At 45.9% G+C, this 21,076-nt stretch overlaps 1 protein-coding gene across 2 annotated transcripts in view; it reads left to right on the top strand.

The window, feature by feature from the left end:
- The first annotated feature begins 218 nt into the window (after window positions 1–218).
- Window positions 219–21,076, top strand: part of SMAP1 (small ArfGAP 1) — an 83,241-nt gene continuing 62,383 nt past the window's right edge. Inside the window, exons 1-3 of one of the 2 annotated variants that reach the window (XM_084515957.1) lie at window positions 219–574; window positions 17,311–17,444; window positions 18,147–18,232. In XM_084515957.1, coding sequence (XP_084372083.1) covers window positions 457–574; window positions 17,311–17,444; window positions 18,147–18,232 — 338 coding nt within the window. In that variant the 5' untranslated portion in view covers window positions 219–456. The remainder of the gene's footprint in view (window positions 575–17,310; window positions 17,445–18,146; window positions 18,233–21,076) is intronic. The other variant, XM_084515958.1, reaches the window with a different exon arrangement.

Here is a 21,076-nt window from a genome sequence, read left to right as displayed (position 1 = left end):
ACTGAGGGGCAGCCGGCACAGAGCGAGGCGAGGGGACCCCACACAAAATGGCGGCGGGCAGGCGGCACTGCCACGCGGTGCTGAGGGCGGGAAGGGACGGAGCCTTCCTCCTCCTCCTCCTCCTCCTCCTCCTCCTCCTCCTCCTCGCCCGGTCCCAGCGCCCACCCCGCCCTTTCCACGGGGCGGGCCGCGAGGAACCCAAAACCCCCCAGGGCTCCCGGGAGGCGGCGGCAGCACCCCGCGGACTATTTTGCGGCTGTGATCGGAGGCGGGGGGGAGGAAGAGGAGGAGGAGGAAGAGGAGGAGGAGCGAATCCCTCCGCCCGCCGCGAAGTAGCGCCGGTCGCGGAAGTCGGCGCTGGCGGCTGCCGGGGGCCGCGGCTGGGCAGCGGCGGCGCCTCCCCCCCCGGCGCCTTCCCCCGTTCCCCCGGCCCGGCCCGGCCCCGCCGCCGCCGCCATGGCCACCCGCTCGTGCCGGGAGAAGGCGCAGAAGCAGAACGAGCAGCATCAGGCCATCCTGGCCAAGCTGCTGCGGGAGGAGGACAACAAGTACTGCGCCGACTGCGAGGCCAAGGGTACGGCGGGGGGCAGCGGGAGAAGGGGGGGGACAACCGGGGGGCGAGGAGGGAGCCGCAGGCGGCGGGGTGCGGGCACCCAGCGCCGCCCCGCCCCGCTCCACGTCTGCAGCGGCGGCCCCGGCCCCGGCCCGGCCCTGCCCGGTGCTGCCCGGCCGGGCTCGGGCGTGTGGCGGCGCTGCGGGCTCGGGAGGCGGCCCCCGGGCTGCAGGGGCCGCGGTGAGGGGACGGGGAGGGCTAGGGCGCTGCCTGCCAGAGGTGCCAGGCCTGTGGTATTTTGCAGGTAGCCCTCCGGACCCGTTTGCTGGCACAGCTTGTTCGGGCCCCCCAGGCTGTGCTTTTCTGGAAAAATCGTGTGTTTTGTGCATTTCTGGCACTTGGGAATGCAGTCCTGGGCGCTGCTCGGTCCTTGCTGGCAGCTCGGCGCGGGTGCTGCTCCCCGGCACAGGCCTCGGAGCTTGGGTGCTCCTCCAGTCGTGCCTCCAGCTCTCCAGCTGTGTTTTGTCTTGGCTGATGTTTGCTCTTTCCAGCCACCACCTGGTCAAGCTGTTCATGAATCTCTGTAGTCCTTGCCTGGTATCTTTTGCCACTTCAGTCTAGCAATGCTGATGCTTCCAGCCTCCTCCTACCTGTGTTATCAAGTATTTTTTCTGCACCGTTCTTCTTTCTGTGATGCTTCCATGCCTCTCGTCTGTCCCAAGGCAAAGGAACTGGCAGAAAGCTCTTACCTTCAGTCTGTGTGTGCCTTATGTCCAGGTTCTGGAGCACCTACCAGTTCCTTAACCAGATGCCTTCTGCCCGTACCTGCCACTTGTCTTTCATCTTTCTAGTAAGTTAGATAAGGTAGCCAAGTAAGTCAAAATTTGACTGCATTTCTAAAGTCTTTTGTTTTCTATTTCAACAAAACCTCTTCCTCCCACACTGTCTTTCTGCTTGCTGGAGGTGGAGTGGTGAACTTAGCTGAGCCTCAGCTGTCCTGGGAGCTGCTGACAGGAGGTGGTTATACGTGGAGATGCCGTGTAGGTTTCCTTTCTTATGTTGAAGAAGTTTCCTTCCAGGCAGCAGAATTGTGTGAGCAGTGTTGAGGTGCCTCCGCTATACCCTGGACTCTGGAGATTTGTATCGTTCCAGAAGACATGGTTCAGAAGAAAAAGCAAAATTGGTTTGCCAGCTGAAAATCAAGCCTTCCCCACCATCAAAACGTAATGACACTGTTGAACTCCTTCATCATATCATTCCCTTGTTGAAACTTCTTGAGGAAAAGAAGTGGAGGCTGCTGCTTGCAGATACAGCCAGCTTTTTCTTTCTCCTGATGTTTCACGCTTGACCCATGGTTTCGATATGTGCTGGTGGCTGGCAGAGGTATGGTTTTGTTAGTCATGGCGCACCCGGATGTCTGAGGCAGCAGTTTTTAGAACGGCTCTGCGAGGAAACCAGGTCTGTGAGCTCTCCCCAGGCTCTGGCAGTGGCCTGCTCCACTGCATGGCTAGCAGCACCCCTGTCATCACCAAAGGTGTAATTACAGGCTGGAGTTCCCCACTGTCAGTTGCACTAGAGGAACTGACTTCCCTTAGTCCTACCTTCTGGAAACTGACCTGTGAAATTGTTCATGATGAAATATTGAGGACTTCTCTGGCGTGAGCTCCAGTTCAGACCTTCTGTTTCCTTTTGGTGGTGTTACTGATTCTGTTTTCATGGAGCTATTGTCTGCTTCAGCTTAGGTTACTTTCCTCTTCATGCAAGCTTTGCTTCCTTGTCTGGCATCCTCCTTTCTGTTGGCTAGGATTCCCCGAGTTCAGTTTATTCACGCTTCCATGAGTTGCACTTGCACCTTGGTTCTTCCTCTGCCGATATTCAAAACCTTTCTGCCTGGTAGGGCCTTGCAGCTGCCTAGCATCAGCCCAGATTCAGCGCGCTCCGAGCTGAGGCGCAGTGCCTGTCATCGCAGATTCCTTCCTCTCGCCGGAGATGTTGCAGTCTTCCCCTGGATCTGAAGCCTCAGGTGCTCTATTTACCCTGGGCTTCTGTTCAAGTAGTTGCATCCAGGGGATGTTGTAACCTCACCCTGTGCCTGTGTATCTCTATTAACTGCTGTTCTCTGAGGCCCTGGGAGTTCTCCAGCAGCTAGATACCGTCTGAAGCCTTGTGAGTATCCTCTAGCCCCTAACCAACTTAACGTGGTCCCACTTGCATTTTTATCACACTTTGCTTTGACCACAGCTACCACTAAGGCTTCTCTGCTGGCTTTTACATCTCGCATCAGAAAGGGGATCTTTGGAACTTGTCCTGATCCACTCCCAAATCCCTGAGTTGGCTCCTTGCTCTCTGAGGACCTTCTGCACTGCTCATGAGGAAGTGTTGAGCGTGCACCTTTCCCATATTACTGCCTGCTTGCTCTGTGTAAGAGGATCTTTCTTCTTTTTAAGAAAAAACGTGTCTTTCTCAAAATGATAATGCCATTATTAATAGTGATTGTGTATCAAGAAGAAACCCATCCATGGCTTTCTGACCTACTTCTTAACGCGTGAGGTACGTGGATGAGTTAGGGATTACACCTCCTTGCTGCTTTGTTCTGCAAATCCTTCAGAAGGTGGAGATACAGCTGAGGATGCATCTGCCGGAGTAGGCACGAAGCAATAATTAGGACTGCTGACTCTGGGTACAGCTTGTGGAAGCGTTTCTTATTCTGTATTTGTTTGAACTGTTGGAAGAGCTGCTGGGAACCTGACTGCCACTGCTAGCACGTGTTGGGAGCTACCTGCTGTAGGGCCGGGCTGCAGTCACTGTCACACTCCCCACTGCACAGGAAGGCTCGATGCCACCTCTGTGGGGAAGAAACCTCCAAATGAAATGCTCTGGAGCTGTCTCTGCAGCCACTGAGGTTTGTGAAAGAGTGAGGAGAGCGGGCTGACTTGTGACAGTTCTTGTCTGCGTGCTGACTGGTCTTGGTGTCCCTGCCTGAGCAGCTGTAGGCTGTAAATGTCTTCCTAATATTGTACTACCTACTCCTAGTATTTGGAGGAAATGCTGAGGCATGTAGGCAGTAACTTCAGTGATCCTGAGTTTCTGAAAGAGACGAGCAACTGAAATTCCCTCTAGTGCATCACTGCGTGGTGCAGCTCTTCGCAGTCCTTTTCTGTGTGTGGGTGGGTAAAGCTGGCAGGAACTGGAAGGCTCTGGGAGAGAGAAATAGCTACAGATGTGTGAGGCAGGCTGTGCCGAATGCCACCCTGAAGCACCTGTGTTTTGTGTTGTTTTTTCCCCACTGTATAGCGAGTCTAAATGCATTGTTGCTATTTGTGCTGATGTTTGAGTCTCCCAAGCAAAACCAGCCCTTACGGATCTCTCAAATGGAAGCACAGTCAGAAAGCATCACCTTCAGTCCCCCCTTTGGCTATCAGGGTTTGCTCTTTGTGTTTATTTAGTGCCTCGTTGTAGCGTGCCAGAAGTCTGCCAGGCTCGTGGACCTGCTTGGCAGCAGGTATGGCTTGGGCACTGCCATTAAACAGCAGCGCCTTGAGTACTGGGGATCTGAAGAGCGTGACAGAGCCCCCGGGGAGATGCCCTTTGTTAGAAAGGGTCGAGGTGCTCACCGCTATCAAAGGAACAGCCACCTGAGCAAGAAGGCCTGCCCAGTAAGCTGAAGGCAGGAGACCTCGTGCTAGGGAGGCTCTGCTGGCTGTTCCTGACAGCGTGCAGGTGTGGGACGTGTTTGAAGGCAGTGTGAGCCTACTCCAGCATCTTGTCTTTCTCATGCCTTGCATTTGGGTGTTGGCTTTAACCCAAAGGTGTGGACTTGTGAGCTCTGCTGGGGAATTCACGTGTCTGTCTGTCAAGAAGACAATTACCTGGCTTGGCAGCCCCATTCGATTTTTTTTTTTAAGCTGGAGCAGTTACAGTGAAGTAGTTGGAAGCTTGCAGATCTTGTATAGACAATTTGAGATGCTTTGGACCATCAGAAGAGGTGAATAAACTTGTGTCAGCTGTTATATCATTTTTTCTTAATGTTTGCGTCTAGTGCGATGAGGTACGAAGCCTGGATAAACGATCCCTTACCTGAGCTCTGGCAGAAAAGGACACATTGACACTGCTTCTTAAACCAGATACAATCACAGTATTAAGTGTTTTTCAGTACATTCTAGTTGTACTGTACAATTCTTAGATATTTGTCTATGAGCGATGACTTGGTCTTTTTTGTCTGAAGAAAAACAAGTATGGGCTTTTAGGGAATGTGGGGAGAGACCGAACAAGAAAAATCGCGGTGCTGAAATTTGTGCAGTCAAAGCCAATTTCTACAAACTTGGCTTTAAGTAAACCTAACTTTAATTTGCCTAATCACCTGCCTTTTGAAAAACAAAAAAAAAGAAATTGAAATGGACAAACCAGCAGTCAAACCAAGCTCCTGCTGGGCTTAGCTGTTCAGACTCCTTTTTTTTGCAGACAAACGATTCTTGGGTTTATCTTCTGTGTCCAGGAGACCAACTTAAATGCAGCTAAGCCTCAATGTCTTTGAAGCTACTTCTGCTCTTTGCTTGTTTTGGTGACCGGGGGTCTCAGCATCTTAATCTTGCTTCTATACTTTAATTGACTGCTTCTCCTTAGGCAGTACCCTGAAGCTTATGGCTAACTCTCAGCCCACTGCAGCAGCGCTGGAGCTTTTGCCTCTGGCTGCCAGTGTCAGCACACTTTTGGGTCAGCTCATCAACGCTATTAGCTTGATGTAGCATGAGGTGCTGGCTGCTCTGCCTCCCGGGGTCAAGGCTTTCTCCTGCCTCCAAAGGTGGAGTAACTGCTGAAGCAGGACATGAGGGCAAGTGGAGCAGAGTTTGCTTAGATGGGAGTTGAAGTCCACAACTGACAGCTCAGGTGGAGCCTTTAGCCTGATACTGAAGGTCAGGCACGGAGCAGAAACCAAGCAGCTCGTGGTTGCACTGTGGTACCTTGTCCTAGCTGAGGGCTTCTACAGCCACTGTCCTTCCAGGGTGGGCTTTGACCTCTAACAACAGGAAGGAGCTGTGTCGCTAGAAATCCCGCAGTTCATCTGGTTACATTACTATTTTTTCTCACCTCTTCACAGGACATCACACCATCGAAGACCTTAAGGGACCAGAAGCTCTGTGCTCTCTTGCCACTGTGTCTGTAGGGTTTTTCTTTTTCCTGGTCCTCTGCTGCTACAAGCTGTGCCAGCCCTTGATTTCTGTTCTGTGCTCTCTGACCTTTTGCTTGTCTCATGCTTGCATGAGGCTGAAACTTTAAGAGTGAGAGCTGGGAAGTTAACTGCCTGGGGTGAGATACGAGCTCTGGAGGAGACGCTTCTCTTCCCAGCTGGGAGAGCGTGGTGGCACTGGCTCATAACCCATAAGCAGGTGGAACGGGGCAGTGGGGTTGTTGTAATGCTGGGTGACTCCACTGGTGGTCTCTTTACCCGTGTTTTGGATTTGTTTCTATCTCCTGACTCTCAGTAAAGAAAAATATCCTGACACGAGCCCCAGGAAATCTGTTTAACTTGGAATAGAACAAGGCTTGTTTGCAAATGCCTATTCCTGCTTTTGAAGTTCTGCGTGCTGCCTGAAGGCGTTTTACCCGAGCCCACAGCGGTGTTTCTGTAGAAGCCCCATTCTTCGGCGCTTGGCAGAGCTCGATGGGGTGAGACCCCAAGTGGCGTGGTGCAGCTTTGAAGTTGGCCTTGTTTTGACGGGAGGCTGGGTGAGCTGACCTTTGCAGATCCCTCGCAGCTTAAATCTCTCTTTGACTTTTAAAAATAAGTGCAGGGCTTGTGTAGCTGATGCTCTTGCACAGCTGCAGCCGTCCTTACCGTGGTTTGCAGCCCCTACATGCAGGAGCACAGGCCTCTGCGATCTGAGCTGTTGCCTTTGTGCCGACCATAAAAGTGGGGCAGTTTCTGGAGCAGTGGTGTTGGTGGGCCCATCTCCTGGCCTTTCAGTGCAGGAGGTCCCAGAGCTCTTGGCCAGGAGCTACCGGTGTCTCCCCGCTAACCACATCTCACCTGTGGCCCTGTCACTCCTCGGTGACACGAGAAAGGGGCCGCTGCAGGACGCTGCTGAGGCCAGATGTTGATCTTTGCTCTGTTCCCAGATCTCCTCTCGTGGAGCTGAGGCTGTTCCCGTGCTGTGAAGCTGTGAGATCTTCCCTCCTTGGTCCCGATGAACAGCAGAGCAGCGTTGATGCAGCCCGAAGCAGTCCTTGTCAGCAATGCAGAGGAAGCACTTAGACACGTTATGTGACAAGTAGGCTTGCAGGGAGGGACCTTTCTTGGAGGGGTGGCTCCCTCCTTAATCCGGATTTCCTGAGGGGATTTCATAGAGTCAATTAGCAGCTATTACTCTGGGGTAGTCAGAGGTTAATTTAGCTCAGGTGTTGCATCTTCCCTCACTGGCTCACGCAGGTTCATTTGAGCATGATTCAGCCCTACAGTACTGACCGAGGTGCTTTGTTTTGTTCTCTCTGGCGGCCTCAAGTAAATTCCCTGAGACTTAATGAGTTTGCCTTGCCAGCAGGTAGTGTTTGGTGAGATCTTAGTCTCACGTTGAGGTTCTTGGAGTATCCCTGTTGGGTCTGCAACGGCTGGAATCCAGCCCAGGATTCAGGCACAGTAGCCCTGGGCTACCAGAAGTCTTTTTCTGTCAGAGCATGGGCCTGATGAGCTTAGGGGCTTATGGGTCAGGGCTAGAGGGCAGCCCAGCAGGGGTGCTGTTGTCTGTTCCTGGCCACCTGGTCAGGCAAAAGCAGGAATGAGAAATGAATACCTTCCTCAGGCAGCTTGAGGGCTGACATTCATGAGCCATGGTGCTCGTGGGGGACTCAAACCACATCAGCAGGAAAGAGAGGGCTGGAGAAAATGTGGACCTGCTGTTGGATGGGGCAGGGGACCTGGTGATGAGATAAAGGCTGAGGCATCTGTTGCCTTCTTCACCCTGGTCTTTACTTGTTGAATTGCCTTCAAGGAATCCTTTAGGTGTCAGAAATCTCCCTGGATCTTAAAACTTCTGGTTGGTTCTCTGGGTTGTGACTAAAAAGGATACCCTCTGCTCTGCCTCAACAACTTCACTCAACTTAAAGCTGCTTCACCCTCTTTGTGGAAAGTTACCCGTTCAGATCGAAGCTCACTATCTATTTTATGTTTATCTTTCTTTACAGTGGTTGATTGTAGGGTATGGAGCAAACCCTTGCTTACCCTCCACTCCTGCATCGATCCCTCACTGCTTTCCAGCAGGCAATAAACACATATGTGGTTTCAAGGCGTTCCTTCTTGGTGTAAGGGTGCTTGCAGGGGGTGCTGAGCTCCTGCTCTGCTCCCACCTTACCCCAAGCACCCCAAGCTGCTCTGTGTCCCCTCCCCAGAGCAGCTGGGTGCTGCTGTGCTGTGGGGCCACCGTCTGAGGCAGAGGAAGAGCTTGGCAGCATGGAGAGCATCCCAGTGCTCCGAGCCTGTACCGGGCACGGAGAGCTCTCATCCTGCAGCTGACAAAAGCGGAGATGACTTCTGTGAGGAAGGTGAGAAAGTGCCCAGGTCAGCTCGCCAAGCATCTCCCTTAACCTGGCCCTTCAGCAGCTCTGCCTGCCCCGAGGGAGGCGCTGACACCCTGCACGTGGCCAGAGCAGCAGCAGCACCGCTCAGGCTTGTCGGAGCAGGGTTGCCAAGCAACTAACTTTGAGCTGTGATTTGGGGAAAAAAGTGGCTCTGTTCCTTGAAGCTGTGCCTGGCTCTGATTTCTCTGGCAGAAAATGGCTACGTTGGGGAGGAGCCGTGCTCCTGGCGTGGCTGGGGAAAGGAATTTGGTGTCTGGGTTTGGTGGCTGGTTGCTGTGCTCCTCTTGTATGCTATTGATGTATTGATAGGATTCCTCAGGAGGATTAAAGGCTGTAGTAGTGTAGGAATTCCTGCAGAAGGAGGTGGAAGTGATTTATTGCCCGTAACCTGAACGCAGCAGAGCTTGCAGGTGGAGTCAGAGTGTGGCAGTGAGTCCAGCTGGGTTCAAGTAATAAATCTCAAATAAACTTTGTGCCGTGTGCTCAAGTCAGCTGGGTTTGTTTGTCATCCATGACAATTTCTAGAAACAGCCAGGGTGTGAATAAAACCCAGTGCTTCTCTGTGTAGCATCTGACTTCACTAACAGGGTAAATACCTGTGGGACATCGGTTCTGTTGCCTGCTACCTCTAGATAAGGGCAAAAACATCCATTCCTTCAAACATAACAAATGCCATACTTAACATTCACTCTTCAGACCTTCAGCAGAAATTGTGTGCATCTCAGCTCCCTTCCTAGGGGCTGGTTAAGCCGCAGACACCCCCACCAGGCGGACTTTGGTCTGATTACCAAGTGACACCTACGTGGCTCTTTCTAGTGGCTCACTGAGCTGCTGAGGGCTGCTTCGGTGTTTCAGAAAATCACAATCCTTTCTGAAAATCACAATCCCTTCCTAAGCTCCAGGCTTCACACTCCTTTATTAAGCAATCTGCCTGGGTGCTCTGCTCACACAGCAAAGGGCCTCAGAGCGGTGCTGACCGCCCCTTGTCGGGCTCACTGTAATTTCTATGGAGTTGCTGCTCTTTAAGAAAAGTTACTCAAAAAATGTGCTTTATTAGCAAAAAGATTGTCATGTGTTTGGTCTTCAAGACTTAAGAATACAACAGAAGAAGTCCAGGCTCCAGATTACATGCTGGAGGATCCTTTCAAGTTTTGGGAATACATTTTGAGAGCTGATACTTCTCGAGCACCCTTGATGCCACTCTAAACACTTATTTAAATCGTGTATGTGAAAATAAATGCAACTGATTACTTTGGTGGATTATTCAGTTTCTCTTCCTGGCTTCTGAAGAAACGGATATTTTGCAACAAGTATTTTCCAGCCACAACTCTGTGTCTTACTACTCGAGGAAGTAGTAACCATGTTTGGGGTGAAAAAGCTTCAAAAAAAAAGAGCTTTTTTTTTTTTTTTCCTTGTGAAATACAAATCTAGTTAGAGCCTGTGTGAGGAGCACAACGCTGTTGGGCCATCTCTTTGGGCAGCCTGGGCCCCCTGTCCTGCCTGTGTCCCCTCCCAGCTCCTGGGGCACCCCCGGTGTCCTTGTGGGCAGGGCAGCACCAGGAGCAGGAGAGTCCTTGGCTCTGTGCAAGCACTGCCCTGCAGCCACTAAAACACCCACGTGCTATCAGTGCTGTATCAGCGATGCTCTCAGTGCTTAGCTATCAATTTCTAAAAACTTTTGTAAGACCTTACTATCCCCTAAATTATCTTTTATTTTTGAATTACAGAAGGAATATAAATTGTTCACTTTAAAAACAATTAAGCCTTTCAGTATTTCCTTGCTGACAAGGGAAAAATTGCAGTCAAGACCACCTCCAGAAGCCTCTTACCAGTGTGCAATGTGTGCTCCATGGCCGTGTCCTCTTAGAAAACCACAGATGCTGTTCAGAGGAAATGACAGCTCGCACGCTTCTTTCTCGCGGCTTGAACTCTGACACGAGCAGTGCTTTTTCTCTTTGCAAGCAAACAGGCCGAGTGAAGTCAGAGCACTGCTCCTTAACCAAACTGGAATTTGATTTCTGGAATTGCTGGCTTACTGCACGTGGCCGGGTTGGCTCCGCTGACGATTCCCATGCCAAAGGGTTTGCTTTTTGCCTTTCCAACGGGGATGCTGCGGCGTGCTCCTAGCCTGTGAGGCTGAGAGGAACGCTGGGGCAGTGTCCTGTGGACAGTGTTTCAATAAGAAACGTGTTTTATTTAAATATCATCATCTTAGAAATAAGATGAGTAGGAAGTCTTGGTGATACTTTGGGAACAAACCTCCCAAAAGCCATTATTGATCTCTCTTTTCTGTTAATATCCCACGAAGACTGGCCAGCCACATATGGGATGGATGGATGTGTATAACTTCACACTGAACTTGGAAATACTGCGTTTTCATTTGGTAAACAACTTAGCGTTTGCATCAAATCAGTCCCTAATTTGTGGTGACATTATTATTGTTATTTATTTTGGAAAAGCAGACATCTCATGGTCTCAGCCAGTCAAACTCAGACTTTTAGTAACTGGCTGTCAGCAAGGCCAAAATACTTGGATTCCATCTCTTACAAAATTTCTTATCTAGTAGCAATTTGGTGTGAGTAAAATGCTGTTCATTGCAAGAACAAACTGACTTTTCCTGTGTGGCTGCGTGGCTGCTTCAGAGCTGGGAATAAAACCAAGCTTAGGGGCGTTGTTGTGGATGACTTCAGTGAAAAATGGTTATCCAGATGGGAGAGAGAAACTTGGGGGAATCCTGTCCTTGAAGCTCTACGCCACTTACCAGATTTTGGCTAGCAGTAGCAAACTTTAAGTTTGTTCTCAGGTTCTGGCCTTGACTGTGTCAAAATCACCCCAAATCCTGCTTTGAGAATAGCAAGGTCTAAGGGAGGCATAAACTAAGGACTGGAGCCACCCTCAGACCTGAACCTGTCCCGTGGCAGAAGCAGCTCTGCCTTGCACGTGGATGAGAGAAGGTAACTGGTGTGATAACACCACGAGATGTTTACATAGTTTGCTGGTAATTGTATGTAGCCTGCTGGAAATGGTGACGTGACCTCTCCTTTTCCTGATAGAGGAAGAGTCTCGTGATCAGGACTGAGCTTCAGTGAAACCTGTTGTAAATCTGCCTTTGGTCCTCTTTCCTACTTGGTCACTGAACGTCCCAAGTGTCATGTTTGACACAACTGTCAAAGTACAGGCTTATTACTAAGCCAGCTACGAGAGATTTCTCATAACGACTTGGAACAACCCATTCTGTGGTTCTGCAGATCTGTTTAAGCTACAGACTTCTGTCACCTTTTTTTTTTCGATATAAAAGAGCTTTTTGCTGGATGCCTTCACATCTGAAAAGAACAAGAAGAGTGCACTCACATGATTTTCTTAGCCTTTGAGTATAAAGGTAAAGCAGGGAAGCCTCTGCTGCACAGAAGAAAGAGCTTACTGTGGGGAAAGGCAGGAGAATGAGCGTACTGTGACACAAGATTGCTTCAGGCTGTTTGTTCCTTTTAATCAGGAACTAACCCAGTGCAGCAGGTGGTAGGTAAATAGTCCCATATCTTCAGTTTGTAAAGACTAAAGGTTCAAGGTCCTCGAAGAAGTCTTTATTCAAGAGTAAAGATTCATGTGTTGTGGTTCTTGCACAATTTCCCTTGCGTAAAGGCCTTTGTGTAAGATCCTCAAGATTTTTGCTCTTTCTGAGATCCGGTCCTTAATTCACAAAATCCGATGTATTTCTTCACGGCTTCTTCTTCTTCCTGACTTGAACACTTAACTGATTGAATAGGCATGATTAAGATTGTAGTTGCATTATTTTTTGGTTCTGGGGTGCTTTTTGTGTGCGTGTTTTGTGTTGTGTGTGTGAGAGCCTGAACCGTACGTGGTAGGAGGTGGTGGATGGGATTCTTCTTTCAGGGGATCTGAGCAGCTTCCAGTGAGGCTGGTAAGAGAGTCTCTGAAAGAGCAGGGAAATACTGAACGCGTGTGACAGTACTAGTGCTGCTTTTGAGCATTTTAGTCTCATCTTGATTTAATCCCTGTCTCAAGTGCGTTGCCTTGAGGGGAGGAACTGATAGGAGTCTCTGTGGTTCTGCCTCATATTTTTCTTCTTCCCCATGTGGCCAGTGGAGGCAGGACTCTAGTGTTAGTGGTGCTGCTTGTTGAATCACACAAAATACAACTGCTGCTTACATATTTTTCTGTTTTGGTATATCTGATACATAATGCTTCTGGAAAATGTTCGTGGATAACTTCATTGAAGTCTGGAGTAGCAGAGCACTTACACGGCCCAAATTGTGTGGGGAGGTCGTGGAGAGAGCACTGCACGAGCACGCTGACGTGGTGCAGCCACCCAGCCTTTGGTAAAGCTTTGGCAGAAGAAGTGACTTCAGGAACTGGCTGGTGACCATCAGCTGTGTAAATCTCCTTGCAGTTAATTCTCTATTCCACAAGATGGAGCCAGTTATTTGACAAATACAGTCTGTCAGCCAGCTGTGCTCTTTGGAGGCAGAGCAGCGTACTCATAGTCGGTGACATTGGAGCAAAGGGAAGAGCCACGGAGCCGGAGTCTGGCAGAAGACACGGATGATGCTGGCCTGGAGAAGTTTGCTGTGGACTATTTTGAGATGCACAGGAATTAGTGCTCTGTTACCTGTAATATTTGCCTTTTTTCCTTCTAGATTTTATTTTTTTTTTAATATATCTGTGTGGGAAGTGCTCCTGCCCTAGCCTTGGCTAAGCGTGTAGCTGTACTTCGACTTTGGACCTGCAGGAGCTGATGGACCTCAGCCCGCAGTACCTCGTGTAAGGCGCTGGAACTCGTCCAGTTTAAGTAACACGGAGGAGAAACATACCATCAGAAATCATGCCCTGGAAAGGGAAAAGTGGGAAGATCTTTGAAACCTGTTCAGGGAAAGCATCTGGTTCAACAGAAAAACACATGAAAATGATGGCTATTTTTCACAAAATTCATACTTTGAAATCATCTTAGAATATGTGTTGTGTGAAGACAGATCACTTCAGCAGCTTAAAAATTGGATGAAAATCAACTTATGTGAAGATTTGTGTTTAAAATTGTCGGTGGCTTTCAGGCGCTTTATTGCTTAGGTTTAAAGCAGCTGAATTCTGATGTTGAAATATTCTCATCTTTTGGGAGCTGTGGATGTTTTTGCAAGTAGGGAGAAGTTTTGTGCAGTAACTGTAGGGGCATGGATGTTTACTGGAAAAGGGGGGGGGAAAGGCTCCCCAGTTTGTTTCTGAAATTCCCAAGTTACTTGGCAATTTCTAGCAAGAACACTTGAGACGTGTTGGGCAATGTGGAGCCCTGTGGCTGTACTAATTTCATTCTAAAAGTCCAAATGGTCTCTAATAAAAGACTACTTAAATACTTTAAGTACGTCGCAGTCAGTGGTGTTTCTGTGCATCTGGTTAAATTCTAGTTTCTGATCCCAACCTGACCCCATTCCTGGATGCCAGTGAATCTGGCTGTGGCTGACCCCGGTGACCAGCCAAATGTGCACCCGAGCTCTCACTCCCCTCTCCTGTGAAATGGGGAGAAAACAGGAGGGCGAACAGACTTGAGGGTTGAGACAGTGGCAGCTGAATAAGGAAAGGAAAAAGCCCTGTGCACAAGGGAAACCGAGGAGTTCATTCAGTGCTTCCCATCGGCAGGCAGCTGTCTGGCTGCTTCCTGGAAGGCAGGGCCCCATAACCACATCTGTCCCCTCTTTCTCCTCCTCTCCTGGGGCTTTTCCTGCTGGGTGCAGTGGCACAGTGCAGGATGTGGCCCAGAGAAAGCTGGCTGGCCCAGCCACAGCCAGCCCCGGGGAAACGTCGTTTGCTTTTCTCCAGTTAGCATCCAGGAATCCAAATTAATTTATGTGAATGTGTAACATCGCAAATACAAGTTCCTGTCTGGGTTTTATGAAGTTTGTGAAGCTTAAATTTCAAATTGAAATTTTGTCCCCGTTCTGCTTCTTCAGAAGGTAACTGAATGGCAGCTACAAACACAACTAAATCTGCACGATAAACCACGTGTGGTTGTATTTGGTACTGGTTATTGTAATGGTTAATTGCTAATGTCAGACTGTCCTAACAAAGACTGCCAAATGTTCACAAGAATAACCTAGTGCATTCAAAACCTTGTCTTAGAAAATAGCAGGTAGCAGCTGGCCTTACCTAACTACCTAGTAAGAACTGAAAGGTAAACTTAAGTCTAATCAGGAGACAACATAGAAGAGGAAAAGTTTAAATGAAACAAATAGTTCTCATCTTTGAAGCAGCAGTCTGCCTTTGGATTAGTGAAGTGTTTTCCTGGGTGTACCCAGATAGTGTTTGAGAGGCTTCATGGACTGCTGGAAGGGGCCACCATAAGCACATTGCACTAAAAGCCTTGTGGCTTTTCTACCTGCATTGTCTTTAGCCCGTGATGAAAGAGGCGGAAGATATTTTGAAGCAGTTAACTGTATCTTAAATGGCAGAAGTTATTTGAAGTGGATTTGGTATCAGAAATGGTACCCTGATAGCAGCAGCATAGCAAGTTGGTGAAGTTCAGCCCAGCCATTCTAGTAAGAAGCTTGTATTAAATGGCTTTCAAAAGAGTAAAATTAACTATTGTGTTAAAACTCGTACCAGACAACATTTCCTGCTAATGTTGGCCAGCTGGAGTTGGTGTTCTTGAGAGGTGAGGTATCTTTGTTACTGCCATGTGGAGGTGTTTTAGATAACATCAATTAGCAGTCATCGACTTTCCTAATGTTCAGTCTCCATTGCTGAAGCCAAACGCCTGTTTTCTTATGTCAGTAGCAGAATATGTACAGCAGATAAGCTAGCTTACTTTTCTAAATTTGTGAATTGTTTATTGAATCAGTACAATTTAACCTTGAACGTCTCTGACACGGAAAGGTTTGCAGGCTGCCAACTTTCTGGCAAAGTTGAGCAAAGCTCAGTGGCATAAAGCACACAGTCGGAGTGGTTCTTTTTGTTCAGACTGCCCTACTGCACGTACAGCAAGCGTTTTGGTGCCCATACAGACAAATTATTTTAAAACTTCTCTTTTCTACTGCTTACTGTGACACAATTGATTTGTATTAATTACTTCTTATTTGAAATATTTAATACTGCACATTGTCATTAGTCTGAAATAAATTCAGGGATTACATATATGCATTTTGGTCTGGCCTCAGGTTTATTAGTGTTATGCCACTGCTTAGTTTGTTACTCCGTTGCTCAGTGAAGTTTTATTTCCCTGAGTTATTCAGAAATAAGTAAAAATTAATGAACTTTGAGCTTCTGGGAAAAAAACAAAACCATTCCTCTCCAGGAGAAGAATAGCTGTTACGTATTATGATCTTACTGTTTGTTAGCAATTCTAAGCTAAGCTATTAAACTACCAAGTTAGCAGTCTCCCTCCTCGTTTGTTAAAATAGATTTTGGTCATGTTGAAACCTCATCCCAGTCTTGCCCTGTTGATGTATATGGGGACTATAACTGAGAGAAATCTGAGGAATAAACTAGATAGGTGACCTAAAACTGGACAAGCTGTTGGGTGCACAAGACCTTGCTGTAGTTGTTTTAAACCATCTTGGCTACATTCAGCAGCTGCACAAGCTAAGGTACGTTAACCACAATGGAGTATTTGTAATATGTTTCATCTGGTGCATATGGTGCATAATTTCAGCTGAAACTTGGTTTCTGGATGCTAGCAGCCTGCACACCCTATGCACTGTATGGACTGACTGAATAGGGTGCTTTGTGTATGGAGTATTTTATGGGGAGAACGGCAGGTCAGGAGGCTGCTAGCTTTTGAGCTCTTTTCAGATGTATATCGCAAATAGTTTGACTGTTAGTTCGTACCTGGTGAGTACTTCTGTAGAAGTGTAGTTTGTGCAGGGTTAGTTTCAGTGAGTAATGGTTAGCTCTCCTGACCCCTGAAATCTAATTTTATCATCGTAGCACTTCTTTGTAAAACTGCCAGTCACCTTAATCACTTTGGTCTTAAAGGTCAAGCGCTGGACATCAGGGGTCTGACTTGTTAAGGTCATGAGCAAGACAAATTAAAAGCAGAGTGGCTACTCCTGCTGTAGCTAGTAAGAGGAACACCTCTCGCAGTAAAGCCAGGGCCCTGTGTATGTGCTAACAGCGTGTCAGTGTTGTAATGCAAACTGCTGCAGTTACGGTAATGGGCTGGGTGCCCATCTGTCCTACAGAAGGGAAAGTGATTGCTCCAAACAAGCTCCGGCTCTTCAATGTGTGTCTTCTTTGCTTCTGGGTGTTAATTATTTGATCGCTTTAATTGTGTAGAGTTCAGAACTAGATGGAGTTTAAAACACTGCCTTTAATACTGGCAGTGTTCAGAGTTGGAGTAAAACAACATAAGTGAGAGTCATGGAATCACCCCAGGACATGGTTGGCCCTTTTGGCTTCCAGGGCACGCTGCTGACCCGCATTCAGTTTGCTGTTGACCAGAACCCCCCAGATCCCTTTCTGCAGGGCTGCTCTCTCATCCAGCTGCAGAATTGGACACTTGGACTTGCTCTCATTCAACTTCAGGTGCTTGATGATTGCCCAGCCCTCTAATTTGTCTCAAGATCTCTCTGCAAGGCATCTCCACCCTCAAGAAAGTCAACAGTTCCTCCCAGTTCAGTATCATCTGTGAACCTACTTAGTATGGGTTTGAGTCCTGCATCCAGATCATTTATAAAAACGTTAGAGAGAACATTAAAGGGCATTTGACTCGAAGTTACTGCAGTCCCAAATATCCCAAGTGTCTGTGAGATTTCAGGTCAATGTATATTAGGTCTGTGTCAACATGTTTCTCAGCTGCATTAACAGTGATAAAGTTCATAAATCATCTTGATTCTATAGGAAAATTCATCGGGCTGTGAATGGCACCTCGTTAAGTAGTTCAGGCATCAAGGGGACTGAACATATTTCATTTTCTACTGTACTTTGTCTTGGGTATTTTGATCATTTGGCTGTGTAAATCTCTGTATAATCATTCCCCAAAAGCTTGTACGCTACTGTTGCATATGTGAGGTATCAAAGGATTTGGTGCATTCATATATGATTGCTCTGCATTTTATTTCAAGTTTGGTACAGGTGCGTGTCTTAGGTGGCTTTTAATTGGAGAGAACAGAGTCATGCCAAAGAAGATTGTCACAGTATATGGAATTTTGAGAATAACTCATGTATTTCCCTATTTCCTTTAGGTCCAAGATGGGCTTCCTGGAACACTGGTGTTTTCATTTGCATCAGATGTGCTGGAATACATCGAAATCTTGGGGTCCATATATCAAGGGTCAAATCTGTCAACCTGGACCAGTGGACACCAGAACAAATACAGGTAAAATATTAGAATGTTTTCAAATTGGAAGGAATTCAAGGAATCCTTTTTGAATGATTGAGTTTATCATGAATGTTTTACAGTCAAAGTACAGAGACAGGAGAGCTACTGTGATTTTCAAATGTTTAAGGGCAACTTTAACTGTCTGGCAAGGTAACTTAATATCCCTATGTGCACAGAAAAGCTACAGAATCAAAGAAAGATGCCTCCAGTTTTGAGGAGGTGTACTTAAGAGTATTTATTCTACTTTCCTTTATCCTCAAATCTTTCAAATGTGTTTCTGTATAAATAAAATATTGAATGTACTCTCTAGCTCTTCTGATTCATTGTAAAGAGACTGTGTCCTTTATAGATATTGCAAGCAATTTTGTAGGTTTCATTCCATAGGATTGAACAGATTGTAGTCAGCTACAATCTATTCACAAATACCTAATGTATTATTTAAACCTTTTTTTTTTTATATATAATCTTGGTACACAACTTGAATTACTAGAGCAAGGGATCAGAAATACTCATGTTCACATGAATCTTTATTATGCTGAATGAGTTTGAGAAGCTGAAGCTTGTTAAGTGCTATAAATTTGGGACATCTGAGTTCTTCAAAACCTACAGCATCATTTAAGCACACCTTTAGCATTCTGACCATCATGATTTGAAGTATAAATGGTCAAGAACTAACTGTTTTCTATCACTTTTCCTTAGTGCATGCAGGAAATGGGAAATACTAAAGCAAGACTACTCTATGAAGCTAACCTCCCAGAGAACTTTAGAAGACCTCAAACAGATCAGTATCCTTTTTGCTTTAGCTTTCACATTGAAATGACTTTAAATGCTATATAGAAATTAGTACTATTTCAACAAAAATCTGCTTTTGACATCTTGTTATTTTGTTGATACTGTTGTGTAAGAAGTAGCAGTGGAAGTTGGGTACGGTTCAGAAAAGGTTTAAATTACTTCGGTTATAGCAAATCTACTTTGTAATGAGATTTGGCAAGCCCCATTTATTTTTACTGTCAAAAGAAGTGACTTCATAAAGTCCATGTATGTAAGAAGTTAAGAGTGATACCAAAGAGCTCTTGATTCTGTCCCTATCTTGAATAACTGCCAGCTGAAGTTAGAAGCATTTGAACAGGAAATAATGAGCTGAACAATAGAGAAAAATAAGTCATTGGATCCTATGGAAAGTGAAGTACAGATTTCTTCCTCTAGATTAAGTATAGTTTAGTTTTCTGAAGTTCGAGTGTGTGCAGTCTATGGACTACGTGAGCATAGATGATAAGTATGGGAATATCTGAATAAACCAAACATCTCTGAGAGCTGCCATTTGTGTTGGTGCCTGTTTGTCACCAGGTACCTGGAAGGGGAGGGTTGGAGGAAAAATTGTCTGCCACTGATGGGATGGCTTTACTCAAAAATTAGCTTTCTGGAATGTACTGAATCCTTTGGATAATTTATAGTAGCATTAACCTAGGTTTGTATTAGCCTCTGATTTACTGATGGCACTCCGCAGGTAGGATTTGCTTCACCTGATCTTATTGGAACTCTTAACTGTAATGAGATACTAAACACTTACTGTTAAGTGAGCTGAATCTTTTCCCAGCTCTCTTAACCTGACACAGGCTATAGAGGCTGATAAACTGACTTAGCTGTAATTGGAACTGAATTTTCTTTTTCTATATCCCAAAGTGATCTTGGTTCTTCTGTTTATTAGATACTATGCTTGATATGTAATGTGCTGAAGATTTTTTTGAAGGGTAACACTCTTCATTTTAATGAGCACTTGGGGAAAAAAAAATGTGTTTCTTGACATTCCAGTAGGTTTTGCATTATATGTACATAAGTTTAAGGGAAAAAAACAAAAAAACAAAAAAAAAACACAACTGGAACCACATAGTACTGTAGTGTCCCAGCTGTAATACTTAGGTTAAAACTTAATCAAAAGTCAGTGTACACCTCGAGATAATTATATAGTCTTTTGTCAGTTTCTAACTGGTTGAATTGGTAAACTGAATTTATTTAATTGCATATGTCCTCTCATTAAAAATACAGTGCTAGGAAAAATGATGACTGTTTTCTGTTTTAATTCTCTTCTCCCTCAATTTTGGCAGCTTCTTAGCTGCTCGACGTTGGTAATAACTGCTGTGATATGAACTTTTTGGCCATCTTTTTGACCTTTTGTATCAGTACAAAATCATTATGGTCTCGAAAGTATTCTGGTTGTGAATATTCTTAATATTCTGAAGCAGCTTTTGGATGAGCTGTGAAAACCCTTTGCCTTACAGTGATCGTTTTTTTATATATCATTTTATCTTAGCGTTTAATTTCTTGTAGCACTATAATGTACATTCTTCTACTTTCTGGGTAGTTGAATGGAGAAATGGAGAAGCTTGCAGGGTTGGAATCTGCCCAAAGTCTCCTGATAAAGGTCCCCCAATCACAAGACCCGATCACAAGACTGACCTTTCTGAGCATTTTCATTTTCTCTTGTACCTGACAGGGGTCCTCTGGCCTGGAAGCTGGCTTTGAGGATCTTCTTGATGTGAACATTAGTTTACTGTTTGAAAGCGGTTTTGTTCTAAGAGTAAATTAATTTCCCCCCTTTGTTTTACTTGTCTCTTAAAACAGTTTTGGCATCTGTTGAGGTTGCATTAAAGTACTCTGCTAACAAGGACACGGTGGGTTCCTGACATAAGACATCGTTCAAAACTTGGCATACATTAACGTGGGTTATCTTGAATAAAGTGGTATCTTTCAAAATGCACCAGTTCATGCCCCAGTGTAATAGCATCCTGAAAAAGTAAACCTTCTGAAATCTAAAAACTTCTGAGTGTTTGGTATGTATAAAGAACAACATATGTATAGCTTGGAAGTAATATTTTAAAGAGCTCAAGATACCCTTTAGAATGTAGATACATTTGAAAAGAGAAAGAAAGTAATGTTTTCTTTTTGCAGCTTTTTTATGAGGCAAGTGTTTGGGTGACACTTGCATGCCTTTGAAACTAAGTATTATTGTTGAATATAAAACTTGATGTGTGAAAGGAAGTAACTGAGTGCTCTGAGCTCAGTGCTAATCTTAAGAGATACAAAAGAGTACTGGGAACTAAGGTACCTTTCCCTTGATTGAGGAAAAAATGGTACGGGAATTAAAGATGCAATGAACCTCAGCTTTCACAGCTGAAATCTTGATTTCTGAATGGATAATCATATTGCCAAATAGATAAGTAAAAATTTAAAATTTATTCTATAGATACCAGAGAGTCAGCTTTACTAAAATTCAAGTATTTACTCTGCTTTGGATGAGCTGCTTTATTAAGCTGAGATAATACTTGAAGAAAATAACTATTGTCCTTCCTGTGTTTGAGCTAGCAAGTTGTCTGTTCTGGTCTTCCTTGTTAGGATGCTTGCTGTTATTTCCACCTGTGGTTCAATACCTTTTTATCACTGCTTTAGTTTTCTTTCCCTTCCACAGAGATGTTTGTTGTAGTGGAATATTCTTATAGAGGACTTGCTGATCCCAGAGGACTTTTTATGATCAGCTTTTGATGCATGCTAGAATTTGTGCAAATCAAGAAACAAGAACATACATCTCACCTTTTTTTCTGAAGAGAGAGCGTTTTTTCCAAGTTACGATG

Source organism: Aythya ferina (assembly GCF_964211825.1).
Source record: "Aythya ferina genome assembly, chromosome: 3".
NCBI lineage: Eukaryota > Metazoa > Chordata > Aves > Anseriformes > Anatidae > Aythya > Aythya ferina.
Note: the sequence above shows the minus strand (reverse complement) of the source record. Positions and strands in the feature narration are given on the sequence as shown.